The sequence below is a fragment of the Rattus norvegicus genome, chromosome 8 (assembly GCF_036323735.1).
Source record: "Rattus norvegicus strain BN/NHsdMcwi chromosome 8, GRCr8, whole genome shotgun sequence".
In the NCBI taxonomy this organism is placed as follows: domain Eukaryota; kingdom Metazoa; phylum Chordata; class Mammalia; order Rodentia; family Muridae; genus Rattus; species Rattus norvegicus.
In genome coordinates this window covers 123,358,598-123,376,451 of record NC_086026.1, presented here as the reverse complement: position 1 = coordinate 123,376,451, position 17,854 = coordinate 123,358,598, and the positions used below count along the sequence as shown (strand labels likewise).

The window sequence follows — 17,854 nt, the reverse complement described above, 5'->3', positions numbered from 1 at the left end:
GGTAGTGGTTTAGTCCCTGGGAACTTTGGGGGGGGGGGTCTGGTAGGTTGCTATTGAAGAAACTTTTTTTAAAGGATTTTAATGTCTTTCTTTCTTTCTTTCTTTTTTCTTTTTTTTTTTTTTTTTTTTTTTTTTTGCCTGCACAAGGGTTTTGACTGGATGTATGTCTGCGTACCACATGTGTACAGTGCCTCTGGAAGCCAGAGGAGAGCATCAGATCCCTTAGCCAGAATTTCAGATGGTTATTAGCTGCCTGTGTAGGCGCTAAAAATGGAGCCGAGGCCCCCGGAAGGAGGAACAAGCGCTCTTAATGGCGGAAGCCTCTCTCCAGCCCCAAAGAGTGCTTTTGAGTAGGGTTTGATTTGCCTCATCGTACATGAAGCCTTTTGTCTTCATCGACGTGTGCTTTTATTTTTATCCCCAGTGGCCTCACGTGATGATGTCTCTCCAGTGCTCCCACGGCCCGGTCGTGACCATCCCTGACCCTGTGACCCCCTTCCCGCCCCTCATTTGGCATGACAGCTGTTCTGTGGCAGATAATATCCGCCCCGCTCCACCCCTTGTTTGGCATGTAAAACGTGTTGGTGTACATCTTGGTCCGACGCCAAGGGCTTCCCTTCCCGACTTTTCCCATGTGGGTGATTGCTTCGCTCCTCACACATGTTGCTGGTATTAGCTAATGACAGGCCCTCCTATTGACACAACTCAACGAGCGGCAGAGTTTAAAAATAACACTCAGAGGTAGGGGTTATTTCGCACTGCTGAAACAGCTGGACCAGCACAGTTCCCAGGGAAACCAGAGGCACTGTTCAAACAACCTCGGGACCTGGAAGAGGGTCACATGCCAGCTTGTGTGAATAGAGAGGACCTCCCCACACAGTGGCAAGACTTCGTGGGAAGGAAGTGAGAACACAGAGCCAGCGGAGAATGCATGTGTGTGTACACGTGCACACCGCATACATGTATGATGGTGTGTGCACACACATGGCGGTTGAGTTAGTGGGAATAACTCCTTAGAGCCTTGTGTGTGGGAGGAAGGTGACCCCAGAGGCATGTTCTGCTAAAGAAGCAATGCTCCCTCCCTGGTGGACAGTCCCCATCACATTATCCCCAAGTCCCATCTGGGTCTGGTTTCAAAGGAAACCTGACCTACTTTCTGCTATGCTGCTTTGCACGTGGGCTAATTTCAACCCTCGATGGCAGGGGAGTGTTCATGACACCGTCTGTCCTGTTTACTGTGGGTCCTAGCTTCAGTTCTGCTACAGATGGCTTTTGTGAGCATTTACCTGTATCCTGAAGGCTTGGTCCCAAGGCGGTGCAGGCAGGAAGGCGTAGGAGGAGGCGGGGACTGCTGGGACCTGAGGCCAATGCAGGTGTGCTTCTTTTATTTTAATTACACGTGTTTATTTGTTTATTGATTGTGTGGGGGCACACATTTGAAGATTAGAGGACAACTCTGGGTTGGATCCCTCCTTCCACCCTGAGAACCTGAGTCCCATTCCCCTGGGATAGAAGGAAAATGACTCCTGTAAGCTGTCTTCTGATCTCCACAGACATGTGCACACACATACACACATGTGTGCACAGGCACATATACACATGTATGTACGCACATTAAATAAATAAGCAAATCATTTTTAAAAGTTAGAGAGTGGGGGGGGAGGATGGGGAGGGGAACACCCATAGAGAAGGGAAGGGGGAGGGGCTAGGGGGATGTTGGCCCGGAAACTGGGAAAGGGAATAACACTCAAAATGTAAATAAGAAATACTCAAGTTAATAAAAAAAAAAAGTTAGAGAGTGGAAGAGATCTTTTCTTTCTTTCTTTTTTTAAAGATTTATTTATTTTATGTATGAGTACACTGTCATTGTCTTCAGACGCACCAGAAGAGGGCATGGGATCTCATTACAGATGGTCATGAGTCACCATGTGGTTGCTGGGATTTGAACTCAGGACCTCTGGAAGAGCAGCCAGTGCTCTTAACCACTGAGCCATCTCTGCAGCCCGGGAAGAAATCTTTTAATAAGTTTCCCTTGTGCAGACTCTAGGCCTCAATTCTCTTGCTCTGGCCCTAAAAATGTTACTGTCCTTGCAACTGAGGGAGGGAATCTTCCAGAAAGAACGTCTCCACCTGTTTTCAGGAAGAAAAGGCAGCGTTGAGGTGTTCTTTCTTCCGTCTGCTATTCTTCAGGCGTGTTCTTTAAACTTAGAATAATCCATACACCAAGGCGGCATGTTGGGGGGTTGCACAACTGTCTACATGCTTAGCTCATATGACAGCAGGGTCTTCTCCCAGCATTCATAAGGACACAGATCTGTGACCACCCTGGTGGCTCATTACAGGCAGATTTAAAAATAGACCAAAGAGTGCCTTGGAAACTTGGGAGCTGAATAATAGATGAATTGTTATTGGCTTTGAAATCCAGCCCAATCCTCTGTTCCTCTGACAAAAGCCACCTCACCTATTTCTAGAATAGAAGAGTGGACTTAAAAAAAAGGAAAGGAATTAAAAAGAAAAAAAAAACACTTAAGGAAGGCAAATGTCACAGTGGGTATCCAAATGAACAAGGCGGTTTCTGCACTAGGCTACAGAGCTTTTCATCCATCACATCACAGATTTCATCACAGCCCTCCTAGTGAGCTCATTGTCTCCCAACGGGTGAGAGCCGGAAGCCAGAGGCTGCTCAGGTTAAAAAGGGTTTTGAAGTTTATTTTTTATGTCCCTATGAACTAGCTCCTCCCCTACAGTATTTCCGAATTTGACTTTTTTTCTTTTCTTTTCTTTTTCTCTTTTCCTTTTTAGAGACAGGATCTCATTGTGTTTGTACGTATGGGTTTGGTTTTTTTCCCCCTGGAAGTACTGAATTATTTCCCCACAGTAGTACTTAACTTCGTCCCTAACTCACCACCCCAGACATACTCTTGTCACTGAGGGAGTCATGAGGAGTCAGTGTCTGACTGAAATGCCTGGCTGACCATTTAAGGGACTGCCTTTGTTACAGTTACTCTTCCTGTGAAGAGGAGAGGTGTGTTTGGTTTGGTTTGGATTGGTTGACATATCCTGAGTCACAGTCCACTGAGTGAAACCACGACAGGAACTCAATCCAGGTTGTTACCTGGAGGCAGGAGCTGATGATGCCGAGGTTAGGGAGGGATGCTGCTCGCTGGCTTGCTCCTTATGGCTTGCTCAGACTGTTATCTTGTAGCATCTAGGACCACCAGCCCCACCCATCATCCGCTGGGTACTTTCACAGCTATCACTAATTAAGAAAATGGCTTACAGACTTGCCTACCTCCTGTTTGTATGAAGTCATTTTCTCAATTGAAGGTCCCTCCAGAGATGGCACCAGCTTGGGTCAAGTTGATGTAAAGGGAGCCAGCACAGCCACCAAGCAGACACAAATGTGTGCCCTCTCCTTGTAGCTGAGGCAGTCAGTGATTCCAATCCACATGGGTTCCCTGACAAGACTGTGGCACACAGCCAGCTCAGAATGACTGGCTTGGAACCAGCTCTCAGGAGCACAGGCAAACCAGCTAGGACCCCTGTGGAAGCCGGGCTCTCAGGGTCTCTTCTCTGGCCTCTGAGGCCATGTCATATGGAAATGCATCCTTCCAGGGACCACAGCTATTTGATTCCATGAATGAATGTTCCTCCCTACCCAGACATTGCCAAGAAATGGGTTTTGTTTTGGTTTTTTGTTTGTATGTTTGTTTGTTCTTAGTTTGGGGGGGGTTGTTGTTATTTTATTTTTATGGGCAGTTTTTGTTTGTTTTGATTTTGGTTGATTGGTGTTTTGATAGTTTGTTTTTGAGGCAGGGTCTGACTATGTAGCCCTGGCTGGCATGGAATTCACTGTGTGGACCAGGCTAGCCTTAAACTCTCAGAGTTCTGCCTGCCTCTGTCTCCCAAGTGCTGAGATAAGAAGGTGGGCACCACTATGCCTGACCTGCCCAGAGATTTTAAAGATGTGCCCATTCTGTCACACTGCCCCCAGGATACATTTCCAAAAATACCTCTAACCCCATGTCTGTCTGCTCAGTGAATAAACCTGGAATCCCTTCACAGAGCTGCCCCCAGCTACTCTCTTCTGCTTCGTCTCCCTCTGCCAGCCCAACTGTTGCCAACGTCCTCAACGAGGGTGCCTGGAATGCAGACACTCCGCACAGAATCATCCGTGGCTTCCCTGCATGAATATCAGCATGTCTTGCCGTGAACCTGCTTCCTTGACCCCTTGCAGGCTGTGCGCCTGCTTTAGTTTTCTGCTTGCCGCATCTCCCAGGCGACACGGTCAGGGAAAAGAGACTGCATTGTCTTGCATGTGTGCTTTGGCCTGGTGCAAGGTCACTGGTTGTCTTGGTGTCTGCTAACCTTCCTGACCCACACCCTCGGTAGCCAGAAGAATGGACAGACACAGCTTTTCACAGATGTGCTGACTAGGGAAGGATGTTAAAGCTCGCTCGGAGACAAGATCATAAAGTCATTAGACACCCAGGCAGATTCTCTGTATTCTCTTGTGGACCCCTCACTTTCCTATGGTCTTGCAAGTTTGTTTTAATTAGAAGCAGTCTTCTAGGGAGGAAGAAAAGGCTTTCTTCAAATGGCGAGCTTCACCTAGATTTAGAAGCTACATTGTTTATGGGTTTTAAAACATATCATTTTAGAAGGAAAATGTCTGCATGTTCAGTGCAGTCCAGTCTCTCCATAGTTTCAATGCAACATTTTTGCAGAAATAGACAATTAAAAAAAAAACCTTTGAAATTCATGTGGGATCTAGAAACTCCCTATACATGGGAGATGAGGACCTGTGGATCCTGCCAGAAGTTTCTGGGGCAGAAAGATCTTCAAACCTATGCTTGGAGGCCAGCCCTCTCTGGAGTTCTTCTTCCTTTCTTCCTTAATGAGTCTACCTTCCTCTGCTCCCTCCCTGTCCTGCTTTCCTTGATGTTCTTGGGCATGAGACAATGAACTTAGACGCCGATGACTCCTGGTGGCTTTGGAGACCACTGATTATCGGGCACTCCAGTCAAGGTTCTCCCCTCCCTTCCCCAGTTAGCCTCCCCCACAGCCCAGAAAGACTGTGGGAAAAGACCTCCATCCTGTCTCAAAGAACCCAGATTAATGGGAGAGCATCTCACGCAGAGGCTAATGGAGCAGGGACTGAGCACAGCTGTGGGAGCCAGTGTCTCTCCATAGGAGGGGAGACACTGGTCTGTATTATTTTACCTGAGTTTCTTTCTTCCTTAAAATTATGTGTCTATGTGTGTGGATAGATGATAGATAGATAGATAGATAGATAGATAGATAGATAGATAGATAGATAGATAGATAGATAAATAGATAGATAGATGTGTGTCTATGTGTGGGTATATGTACGTGTGTGTATATGTGTATGTGTGTGTGTGTGTGTGTGTGTGTGTGTGTGAGTATAGGTTCCTTTGAAGGCCAGAGGTATCAAATTCTCTTGGAGCTACAGGCTGTTGTGAGCCTGTCAATGTGGACACTGGGAATTAAACTTGGGTCCTCCAAAAGCTCATTGCATACTCTTAACCACCGAGGAATTTCTTCAGCTCCAAACTGAGGGCTTCTTACCCTCCTGCCTCCACTCCCTATGTACTAGAGTTACAGCCGAGCCCACCATATTTGTTTTATGTGGAGTGAGGCACCAAACCTTGGGCTTCACACCTTGGCTAGAGGTGCACTCTACCAGCTGAGCTAAGTCCTCAGCCCTCTCTGTCCTTCCATGAGCCTGTATCTCTCTTTTTCCCTTTAAGCCTTTCCTTTTCCCTCACCTTCTCTGTTGTCGTTGTTGTTGAAACACTTTATTCAGAGGCTTGGGAAATGTCGGAGAAGAAAACACCACTCACAGAGGGAAAATGCTGAATCAGCTAGAGCCGAAAGTCAAGTTGGCACCAGAATGCTTCACCCAAGTCTAACACGCAGTGCCAGCCTTGGAGCATCAGGGAATCAGGACAGAGTCGTCACCACAGGATCCTTTGTTCTTGAAGACTTTCTGGTTTGCCCGATGCCTTTCCCTTTGGTGACTGGATGGGAGCATAGCATTCCTCACTGATTGACCACACTCATTGTGATGATGCGTGCTCTTTGGGAGGTCTGAGAGCTTAGAGCTGGCTCATTGGTGTCTGTGCTGGACAGTTCTATGTCAGCCTGACACAAGCTAAAGTCATCTGAGAGGGGCAAACCCTTGAGAACATGCCTCCATAAGATTGGGATGTATGGAAGCGTGCGATCAGGGTGTGAACAAACCTGTAGGGAATTTTCTTAATTAGTGATTAGTGGGGGAGGGCTCAGCCCATTGTGGGTGGGGCCATCCCTGAGCTGGTGGTCCTGGGTTCTACAAGAGAACAGGCTGAGCAAGCCGGAAAGCAGCACCCCTCCATGGCTTCTGTATCGGCTCCTGCGTCGAGGTTCTTGCCTTGTTTTAATTCCTGTCCTGACTTCCTTCAGTGATGGACTACAATGTGTATGCCCAATAAATCCTTTCCCCTTCAGCTTGCTTTCTGGTCCTGGTGTTTCATTGCAGCAATGGTAACCCTAACTGAGTCAGTGTCTAAGACCCTGATGCATGGGGCACTCTATGGGAAAGGAGAAGAGGGGGAGGAAACAAGGGAGAGAAGAAGAAAGGGGAGGCATGGGGGAATGAGGGACGGGGTAGTCCCTGGACCTACCTGAGCACAGGACGGTGACGCCCCCTTGCCCTGCCTCTTCCTGTCACTGCTGAATGACAGGTCTAGATGGAGCCTGCGTGTCTGTGTCCTTAACTGGTGCTGGACCTCCCTGTCTGGGACCACACACTTGGAGAGCCTGGCTGATTGCAGCAAAATGAATGGCTGGGACAGAGACTGTATGGGACTCAAAGCCCACGACGTTCATCACGCAGCCGTGACGAGAAGGAGTGCGCCAACTTTACCGCAGCATTTCATTCTCCTGAGCACCACGGTTCTAATTACAGTTCCTGGCCCTCCATTTTACTGCCAGGGACTCTGAGAGCCCTTACTGCCAGCGTGCGGGTTTGTGCAAAGCATTTGGTTATGTTTGGTGAAGGGATTAGACGTGAGACCGGTGCCCTCTGCAGAGTTCCATGGAACTTGGTACACTGGTAACGTTATTCTCTCCAGTGTCACCACTCACCAGAGATCGGGCGCAGGCCTCCGGCCGCATGCAAATCTGCTTCAGTGAGCCAGCCAGTCTATCCTGGTTCCTTACGGGCGCTCGGAGAGTTCAAAGGCAGCTGCGTCCATGGTGACAGGTCATAGGGGCTGCCCAATGCTGCCTACATTCAGCCTTTAGACAAATTGTAGCCCTCATCTCATATGCACATTCCTGTTCCACTGCCTGCTGGGAATAACAGAGTCCTGTGGTACGGCCTCCACATAGGACTTTTTGATCATGAACTGTCAGAATAATCTAAGTCCCAAGTTCTTAGCACCACCATGGCTAAGACCCCACAGCGGTACTGAGGAAAAGCTGGAGTGTGTGACACCCTTCAGAGTTAAGAACAAAATTCATATGGTTTGAAACCTGCTCTCCTGAGGCAACCTGGGTCCACCCAGGAGCCAGACCCCTAAATCCCATACCTCTAGTCCCTCATTTCCAAGACTGGACACAGAGAGCCTATGCGCCCTGTTAGAGATGCCACCAAGGCCCGAGGCCCTGGGTGCATTCTCCCGCGGATGTGTCCCAAGGCTCTGCTGTAGCTCTTGAAGATTTTACCTCAGTAAAATCTCTGCAAGAGCATCACATGGAGTAAAAGAATCTGGGATTACGTCGGCCTTCTGGGTCCTTTTCTCCGGCGAGATGGAGCAAGGTCGATGCTAACAGCGGAAGTCAAGTCCTTCCACCACCTGCTTCATACCAGCCAGACAGCCCACTCTGGTCTGTCGGGGTTCCGCTAGCCTGGTCATCCATCAGCAATGTGAAGGTGCCCCCTAGTGGATAAACAGAGGTGGTCACCGTGCATGCTGACAGACCCTAAGAGACGGAAGCGATGAAGGGCTGGCTGAGAGTCCCTGACTCTGAAGGGTAAACTGAGCAGATGTGGGGAGGCAGCAGGTGGGAGTCAATGTGGGTTCCAGAAGGAAATGCACCTTTCTTTCTCTTACAGTCTCCAGCATCCTGTATTAATAACCTGATTTGTTTGTGGGGGGAAAAAATGTCGGACAAAACCCTGTGTGGGCGCGTGCATGTGTGCACGTGTGCACATGCATGTATTTTCTGAAGCAGAGCGTGTGGAGTGTGAATCAGGAGCTGGCAGGCATTTTCTGTGAAGGTGGCCATGTTAGGCTTCGTGCAGGAGGCTGTCTTTTAGGCACGAAATCACAGGCAACAGGCGAGGGAACGAGCAGGGCTGTGTCCGTCGGCAGCACGAAACGGGTTGTGTGAGCTGAGGTCATAGCTCCATTAGTAAAGCACCTGTCTCGAAAGCATGAGGACCTGAGTTCCATCCCCAGCATTCACCGGTAAGAAAATAGGCATGGCGGTGCGTGTAGGTATGGGAAATCAGAGACAGGAGGTCAGGAGTGACGAACCCCAGGTTCCAGGGAGAGACCCTGAGTGGCTCCTGAGGAACAAAACCTAGAATTCACACACACACACACACACACACACACACACACACACACACACACACACACAGAGAGAGAGAGAGAGAGAGAGAGAGAGAGAGAGAGAGAGAGACAACAGACACACACCACCACCGCCACCACCACCACCACCACCACCATCAATTGATTTATGCTATGAGCTATCTGTAGTCACAGTCATCATTGGTCAACTGTGTTAAATCAGACCTGAATAGTGTGTCATTAAGGACGCTGTGCCTCTCTCCTATCTGTGACCTAAATACCCGGCACCATGCACAATTGAGAGTCAGTGCCCAGGGAGCACGTTGCTAACCCAGATGGCTCTGATTGACCTCTGTAACTTAGCGACTTCACCACAGAATTTCCCAGAATTCTCTGAGTGATAAAAAATGTGCTCTCTGAATCGGCCATTTAAAGCGTCACAGTGGATAGGGAGTAGCTGCCGTCCCTGCTTTCTTTTCCAATCTGTCTCTGACTACAATGAACCGGGCTGTAATGTGAGAGGCCAGTGGGCCAAACTGCTTTGTTTAGCACGAAGAAAGCCACCACAGAAGTGGGAGGCTGGCCTGGGTGACACGGACTCGGGCACTTATGACGCCGACTGCTGCACAGCTTAGAGATGTATTATAAGGGATTTGTTTTTAAAATTTATTTTTATTATGTGTAAGTGGGGATATGTCAACATGAGTGTGCATTTGTGGGTGTGTGCATGTGTACAACACCTTGCTAATGGCTGTCTCTGTGTTCCACTCTTCTCCTTCCCCCTCTCTTCGCTCCACCTCTGCTACTCTGCAGGTCCTGGGACTGTTGGTGTGGACGCTGATCGCTGGCACCGAGTATTTCCGAGTCCCTGCTTTTGGCTGGGTAATGTTTGTAGCTGTCTTTTACTGGGTCCTCACCGTCTTCTTCCTCATTGTCTACATCACCATGACTTACACCAGGATTCCCCAGGTGCCCTGGACCACAGTGGTAAGGATACCTCAGGGGCTGCCCCTGCCCAGGTGGGACAGCAAGTGTCTTCTTGTGGATTTGGGGACCCCTCTGCTCACGTGGGGCAGGCCAGTGCTGGAGACGCCAGCAGCAGTATATGGTTCCTGCTTGCCCAACGGCCCGAGGACGAAGCCAGCACACCTAGGAACGAACAGGCTCCCAAACAAACTGAGTCGAGGGAAACTGTCACGGTACACAGTGTCACCAGCAAAGAGGTGTGTCAGGGCCACCTTGTCCCCTGATCATCCTTCCTTCTAACTCTGTACATCACGGTTCTATGTGCATGACTAAAGAAAAAGGAACCTGACAGGGGCTGTTAAAACCAACACATGGCGTCTGGGTGAAACCAGAGTGTGGGAAGCCTTGATCTCTATGCCCTGTATAGCAAAGAAAACACAGTGTGGTAGATGGGTCCCAGAGTGTAGCTGTGGCGGGAGACCTACCTGGCATGTTCGTGGTCTCGTATTTAAACCGCAGTACCACAGACACACAGATAAAATTACGTGAGTGTCTTCCCACTTAGAAACAAGAATAGTTAAGGGTTTTGGATTTTTTTTGGCCCCGCTCCAGGCAGCATGCGATATACAGGTTAGACAACGGTGATCACGCAGTCTTCTGATAAGAGCCTGCAGTCTGGATAGGGAATTGGATAGGTCATACCAGTCAGGAGAGGGCTTGCCTGGCACACGCAAAGCCCTGGGTTCAATACTTGGCACCACATAAAGAGGCACCGTGGCTTAGATCTATAATGTCAGCATCTGGGAAGTAGAGTCAGGAGGATCAGAAAGTCAAGATCATTGTTTTCGGCTGCATACAGAGTTGGAGACCAGCCTGCACTGCAGGAGGCCTTTTTTTTTTCTTTTTTTCTTTTTTTTCTTTTTTTCGGAGCTGGGGACCGAACCCAGGGCCTTGCGCTTGCTAGGCAACGCTCTACCACTGAGCTAAATCCCCAACCCCGCAGGAGGCCTTGTTTCAGACACACAGACATACGGACGCACAGATAGATATGGTGGCACATGCCTATAATTCTAGCAATTTCAGAACTTGGGAAACTAAGGCAAGACGATCTCAAGTTTGAATCCTAGCTGGCCAAATAGTGGGTTCAAGGTCATCATTTAAAATGATAATAAATTTCTTTTATAGTGGTACCACATGTACACGTGTATAAAACAATGCAAAAGACATACTATGTTTGTTTCCAACTAATGCACACACATGCACACGCGCACACACACACACACACACACACACACGCACGCACACACTCACTCCCGTGCACCACCACTCTGGCTCAGTGCCTTGAAAGCCATCCTCCTCCGGAGCTGCGGCCGATGGCCTTCACACACTGCTGTCATTGTTCAAAGTGTACCTGCCCCTCTCCTTTCTGAGCTGCCTCTAGAGTTCAAGTAAACCCAGCCAGAAACAAGTCTCCTTTTACTTTTCAAAACAGGTTAACTTGCGATTGTTTTCCCACACCCCAGAGCAAAGATTCTCCGTTGGCGTTTTCAGGCGCCTGTATCTGGGTCTGAAAGCCATCCCAAGTGAGGTGCCTGTGCCCATCTAGGAGCACGCAGGTGGCCCTGGGGATCAGTGACCTGATTCCCCTAGGACACTGGGAAGGGCAGACTCAATAGGATGTTGGATTCAAAAAATAGCCAATTCTTTGGTATAATAGTGGCTGTGACAACCCAATAGGAGAGGACAATAAAGGGCGTGAGATGGGGCTGGGCGTGTAGCTCAGTGGGTGGGATCTTTGCCTAGTTTGCATGAAGCCTGGGTCCCGGCCCCAACACCCTATAAACTGCGTGTGGTGTATACGCCCTCAGGAGATGAGGCTAAAAGATTCTCAGATAAATGAGTCGGAGGCCAGCCTGGGCTACGTTGAGACGTAATGTCAAAATTAAAATGAATGAATTGCCCCTTCTGGTAGCTGAGACTCCGTTAGCCCTTGCCGGCCAGAGCTGGAGATGTAGGAGAGGAAGGGAATGCTAGCTCTGTCTTCCACATCCTTCCTCCTCCCTCTCAGCTGCCACCAGGGCTGGGGCCTGCTCCTTCCCAGCCACCTGCCCAGGTGAGCCTTACGCCTGACTGACTACTGGTGTAGAAGAGGGTGTGATGTGTCTGGCCCCTGTGTCATTGACACTGGGAGAGGTCTTGATCCTCTTAGCTGGGGTGCACCTGTGCCCAGGAACACCTCCTAACCCCATAGAGAACAGAAAGACCTGGAGGTGACCAGAGTTCCTGTGGGGCTGGAAGGAGGCAGCCAGACAGGCTCTGACTGCTTCCACTCTTCCCATGATGGAGGAAAGAACTCTCGAGTTACTAATTTTGGGTCACGTGTCTCAAGGAGAATAGTTGGCCATCTCAGGGGTTTACTGTCTGCAGACCTGTTGTTCCTGCTGATATCTAGAGGACTTGTCTGAGGTGGCCTCTAAGGGACCTTTTTGTCTTCACAAGGGGAAAGGAAGTGGAGAATCAGTCCATACCCATGATGATCCTCACATCCAGGAGGCTGAGACAGGATGGCCTGTTCCAGGCTAGCCTGGGCTACAGAGGGAGGCTCAAATACCCAAACCCAAGACTGACTACATGGATGAGCAGGGAGAGGTGCTTGCCTCCAAGAGTGATGCCCAGGGTTTGATCCCTGGGACCCACATGGTGGGACGGGGATACCAAGTCCCAAAAATTCTCTGACCTTTACTCACACACACACAGAGAGAGAGAGAGAGAGAGAGAGAGAGAGAGAGCGCCTGGTACAAGCACATGCATATGCACAAAATGAATAAATGCAACTAAGGATTTTTGATCCTAGGAAGTCCTGCGCATAACCAAGTGTCAGCAAGACAGTTTAAAGCTTAAATCTAGGGGCTCAGTGGTTAAAAGCATATGCTGCTCTTCGCAGAGGGCAACACTCAATTCCTAGCACCCACAGACAGCTCAAAACTGTCTCTAACTCCAGGTTTAGGTGATCCGATGTCCTCTTCTGGCCTCCAAGGGCACACTGCACATACATAATACCCAGACATATTATATTCAGGCAAACACATATATTACAAGTAAAAGAAGAGGGGGAGGAGGAGGAGGAAGAGGAGGAGGAGGAGGAAAAGCTTGCTTAAGTTGGCGCTCAGATGGTTCAGGTGACAAAGTGTTTCCCATACAAGCGTGCGTCAGATCTCTAGGAGCCATGGAAAAGTGAGTGGCAAGGTGGCTCAGCAGCAGGTGAAGGTATTTGTCACCAAAGCTGGCAGCCTGAGGTAACTCCCTGGGTTGCACATGGAAAGAACAAACTCCTGAATGTGGTTCTCCAACCACACACACACACACACACACACACACACACACACACACACACACACACACACACAGAGGGAGGGGGAGGGAGGGGGGAGAGAGAGGGTGGGAGGGGGGAGAGAGAGAGGGAGAGGGAGGGAGGGAGGGAGGGAGGAGACTGGCTGACTCTATCACTTGATCTTGTTGATTTAGTGCCCTCCGCTACAAGGAACTTCTTTTTAAAAATATATACTTATTTTTTTATGTGTGTGTGCAGGAGCTCAGGGTCATCAGAAGAGGCGTCAAATCCTCCAAGAATAGAGTTACAAGTGGTTGTGTGCTGTCATGTGGGAGCTGGGAACCCAACCCCTCTCCAGCCCCTGACACGGGACTTCCTAAAACACTTCCAGCAGTTAGTGTCTAGTTTTGGCCCATAGCAACCTGCCAGGACACTGAAGGGACACTCTCCTGTCAGAAATAGGCATCTTTAAACTGAGGGGCCCCCATCACAGAAGCTGGAGGCTGAACAAAGAGAGGTAGGCCAGCCAAGCTTTCATCTGTGTGCACCTCCATCCCGGAGAATACAAAGTGCTTTCAGAGCGAAGCAGGATGGAATTTCAGGAGGGCACTCTGGCCTCCCTCTCCTTCCCTCCACAGAGAGCAGCTGGCCGCCTTTGTTAAGATTCTGTGTTCTCTGAAGCTCAGATCTATAGCACAGGGATGTTTGAGATCCAACAGGAGCTGGAAGGTCTAGCCTGGCTGAGCTGCACTGGGTCCCAGGCATTCATTTACAGCAGCAGTGGGGCCCCATGCTCCTTCCTCCCGTTTCACCTCAGTAGCCTTTTGGTTCAACCTCTGGAGCCATCTGAGGAGCTAGTTTCTTTGTTTTGTTGTTTGGAGTTTGTTTGAGACTGGGTCTCTTGGCCCAGGCTGGTCTCTAACTATGACCTTGAACTTCTCCCTACCCCCACCTCCAGCCTGCTGGGATTACAGGCATGCACCCATGATACCTGGGATATCCAGCACTAGGGAAGGAAGCCATGACTGCTCGCATGCCCGGCAAGCATCCTCCCACTGGCTACATCCTAGCTAGGACATTCTCTTTTTTCCTTAACCTTGTTCTGTCCAAATTGGAATCTGTTACCATTTGAATAGATTTGACTTTCTTTTAATGTTTTAGGCGATTTTTTTTTTGTTTTGTCTTGTGTTGTTTGAGACAGGGTCTCCCTATGTAGCCCTGGCTGTCCTAGAACCCACTGTGTAGATGAGGGTTACCTCAAACTCACAGAGATCCACCTGCCTCTGCCTCCCAGGTGCTGAGATTGAAGGCATGCATCACCGTGCTTGGTCCCCCAACCGTTTTTTGAAAGGTGGGAAATATGTTATCTAATAAATGATGAGGGTATATGACCCTTTCTAAGTCCCTGGACATGAAACCAACAGTCGCAGGAACCATCCAGGGAAATGGGACCTACTCCGCTACCCTTTTTTCTTTCTTTCTCTCCTTCTTTCTTCCTTCCTTCCTTCCTTCCTTCCTTCCTTCCTTCCTTTCTGTCTGTCTGTCTGTCTTTCTAGGCTTAAATGACTAAAGGCAATTTATCAAGCAGTATACTAAATACATAGTGTCCATTTTTGTTCTCAACTTATAAAACTGAGCTATGGGGCTGGAGAGATGGCTCAGCGGTTAAGAGCGCTGACTGCTCTTCCAGAGGTCCCGAGTTCAATTCCCAGCAACCACATGGTGGCTCACAGCCATCTGGAATGGGATCCGACGCCCTCCTCTGGTGCGTCTGAAATGTACTCGTATGAAACTGAGCTATTTCTGCTGGATGTAAATTTTCAGTGACTCACTTGAGAACCGTTCCATCTCTGGTGGCATCGTGGGCTGGGGCTGCAGTGACACGCTCTCCTCTTGCTGCTGCCTCCTCTTGGTCTTCCCTAGCCGTCCACTTGGTTCCCTCATACGCCAGGGTACAGCTCCTGCCTGCCGTGAGCTCCCCTTCCCTCAACAGTCTGCCCCTCTTCACAGGGCCTGTGCTTTAACGGCAGTGCCTGCGCCTTATACTTCTCAGCTGCCATAGTGGACGCGTCGTCTGTCTCCCCAGAGAAGGAAGGTCACAACTTCAACAGCTGGGCGGCCTCCTCGGTGAGTGAGTCCTCCCAAACGCCACCCATATCCTCCTGGAACCTCTTCCCAAGGTCAGCCTGTTCGGGATCAGGGAGGGGGTCGCGTTATCTGCAAGAGACGAAGACCGCTTGCAGTAGCAGCAGAACAGCAGTTGACTGGTCGATAGCCAACAAGGCATTAAAACTTGTAGGCTGGGCTTGGGTTAACATACAGCAAGAATGAGCACGAATATGCCGTCTGCGGAGAGTGACGGCTGAAGCTATGGCGTACAATTGGGACCCTTGTAGGCCAGAATGAATCTTTAAAATAACAGTGGCAACCTCCCTTCCGGCAGCTGAGCCCCGCCTAGCTCCTCCTAACAGAGATGTGCAAATTGAGATTTGAGATCTGTAGACACAAGCATGGGCTAGGTGCACGCTGCAGCGGCTGGGGCTGGCTCACCTGGCGAGCTAGTGGCAGACATCCGAGGCCGATCCCTGTCTAAGGTTACCTGAACTAGATTAGGCGCCCACAGCTCCCATCATGACCCCTCAGTGAACTCCCTGAGGAGTCCTCAGACCTGTCCCAGGAACTCAGAGCAGCGAGGCCAGAACACACCAGGAAAGGAAACAGGGAGGGATGACCCAGTTGGTACTGGCGTGGGCCGCCACACCCAATGACCTGAGTTTGGTCCTGGCAACCCATATGGTAAAAAGAATAAGCAGATTTCCACAGTTGTTCTGACAGACACCTACATCAAGATGATGATGGCGGTGGTAATGATGTCGGGAAGTTTAAAGAAAAAGGCTTTCGAAGCAACAAAGTAGGTTTAGAGAAGGAACCCTAGATAGAATCCAGGGTACTTTGAGCACCAGACACAGTGGAGGGAAATGATCTTTTGCTAGTCAGGTCACGTGCTAAAGGTCTGAATCTACCACACTTCATTCTCCACAGTTCTTTGCCTTCCTGGTCACCATCTGCTATGCTGGAAACACATACTTCAGTTTCATAGCCTGGAGATCCAGGACCGCGCAGTGACGCTCCCTCCTCAGATAACGGAGAAGAAGACACACACCAGGATGAATCCCACTGTTAAAACAAAACAAAAGACAGTTGTAGCTATAATGTATATTGCCCCAGAATTGTATTTAACTAAAGTTTTTATATCTTAGTTAAATTAGCTCTCAGTGTCTCGTTACAGTTAAGCTGGATATTTACTTGGGGAGTGTTGTGGCTTCTAATGAATCCTGAGGTCTCCTGATGTCCTCCTAGGCTTTATTTTCTTATACAATGTAAAAATAAATTGCTGAATGTTAAGAAGGTGGAGTTTGTAAAGCTAACGCTTGAGATTACACTGGTTTCATGCATGTGTCCCTGGATGTGTGCTATGTATGGCTATGGGGGGCAGTGTGCAACTGAGGTCAGGAGTGAGTTCTCTCCTTCCGCCCTACATGTCCCAGGGATAAGATTCAGGGCTTCAAGCTTGGCTTCAGGGTCCTCTGCCCACCAATCCATCTTACTGGCCCAAAGATAACTTTTCATTATGAAAATATATTTTGATTTTTAATTGTGTGTGTGTGTGTGTGTGTGTGCGCGCGGTCACATGCACATGTCTGTCTGTCTGTCCATCAGTCTGTGCAGGACGTCAAATCGATGTAGCTGGTGTTTAGGCAGCTTTGAGCTTGGGTCCCCTGTAAAAAGCAGTGTGCGGCTCTTACCTGCTGAGCTATCTCCCCAAATCTAAGGTTGAAGAGAGCAGATTAAATGGTGCAATGCCTCAGCTAAGGTTGAGTGTGGCTGATAAGGGACACTGGTACTAGGAAAGCTTTCAGGGCTGCTCAAGCAGCCATATTTGTCAGAAAACACTTGTCCTTAGTCAGCAGGGCAGGGTGGCAAGAGGGACCCATTTCTTCTGAGAACCACAGGTGCCCATGACTCTCACACGCTAGCTCGTACCCTAGCGGCATCAAATGAGACATGGCCTTGGGCTCAGCAATGAGCTCTTGCAAAGAGGTACTGCCAGGGCAGGGGCTAGTTTGTTCTAGAACATGTTCAAATGAGTAGCCATTGAAAGGATCAGTAGGTACAGGCACCTTTAAATCATTTAGCTGAGGGCTGAGGAGATCGCACAGTCGTCATGCCAGCAGAGGACCTGGTTTTGTTTTCCGGAACCCACATCAAAAACAGAAACACTTAGAATGAGTACCCAAGTGCCCCAAGTTCAATGCCTGGAAAAATGGTGCGCAGGTGTGAACCCAGCTAAGAAGTGGAGCATCAGGAGTTCAAGGTTAGCCTGAGGCTACGTCAACCCACCCCCCATCCCCATAAAAATGTCAGGCTTGGTAGTTCTATTATATTTTGGTTGTGAGCCCAGCCTTTAACAGCTGAGCCGTCCTGGTGGTGCGTTATAAGCCCAGCACTAGTAAGGTGAAGACTGGCGGACTCCTGGGAGTTCCAGTCTGCCGTCGAGACCTACTTGTGGAGCTCCGGGCTGTCAGACCCTGTCTAGCAAGAATGAGGAACTCTGTCTAAGGCTGTGCCTGTAAGTACACACACACACACACACACACACACACACACACACACACACACACACAATTATCCTCTTGCTGACACCAGAGATGTGTGTACCAAAATGTCTCCACCCCTCAAATCATTATCATGACTCCAAGGTGACATCTTCTGAAGCTCCTATCAGATGGTGGAAGAACTCAGAGGAACCAGGCAGATGCACCGAGAGGAAGTGTTTTTAGGCAGGACAGTTCCTGCTGCTACAGGGGTAACGTTTCAACTCAGGTGTTTGGGTTTGGTTTTTTTTTTTTTTTTTTTTAAATAAAAGATAAACCACAGAAACGTCAGTGGGCAGGGCTGAAGGTGTGCCTGCGCC

The 17,854-nt window shown here is 49.3% G+C and overlaps 1 protein-coding gene across 5 annotated transcripts in view; it reads left to right on the top strand.

The window, feature by feature from the left end:
* The window catches only part of Cmtm8 (CKLF-like MARVEL transmembrane domain containing 8), a 65,124-nt gene extending 48,840 nt beyond the window's left edge, over nt 1-16,284 (top strand). For 3 of the 5 annotated variants that reach the window (XM_006243964.5, NM_198754.2, XM_063265302.1), the window contains exons 2-4: nt 9,396-9,569; nt 14,890-15,006; nt 15,922-16,284. In XM_006243964.5, the coding sequence (XP_006244026.1) occupies nt 9,396-9,569; nt 14,890-15,006; nt 15,922-16,005 (375 nt within the window). In that variant the 3' untranslated portion in view covers nt 16,006-16,284. The remainder of the gene's footprint in view (nt 1-9,395; nt 9,570-14,889; nt 15,007-15,921) is intronic. The other 2 variants (XM_063265301.1, XM_063265300.1) reach the window with 1 other exon arrangement.
* The last annotated feature ends 1,570 nt before the right edge of the window (nt 16,285-17,854 follow it).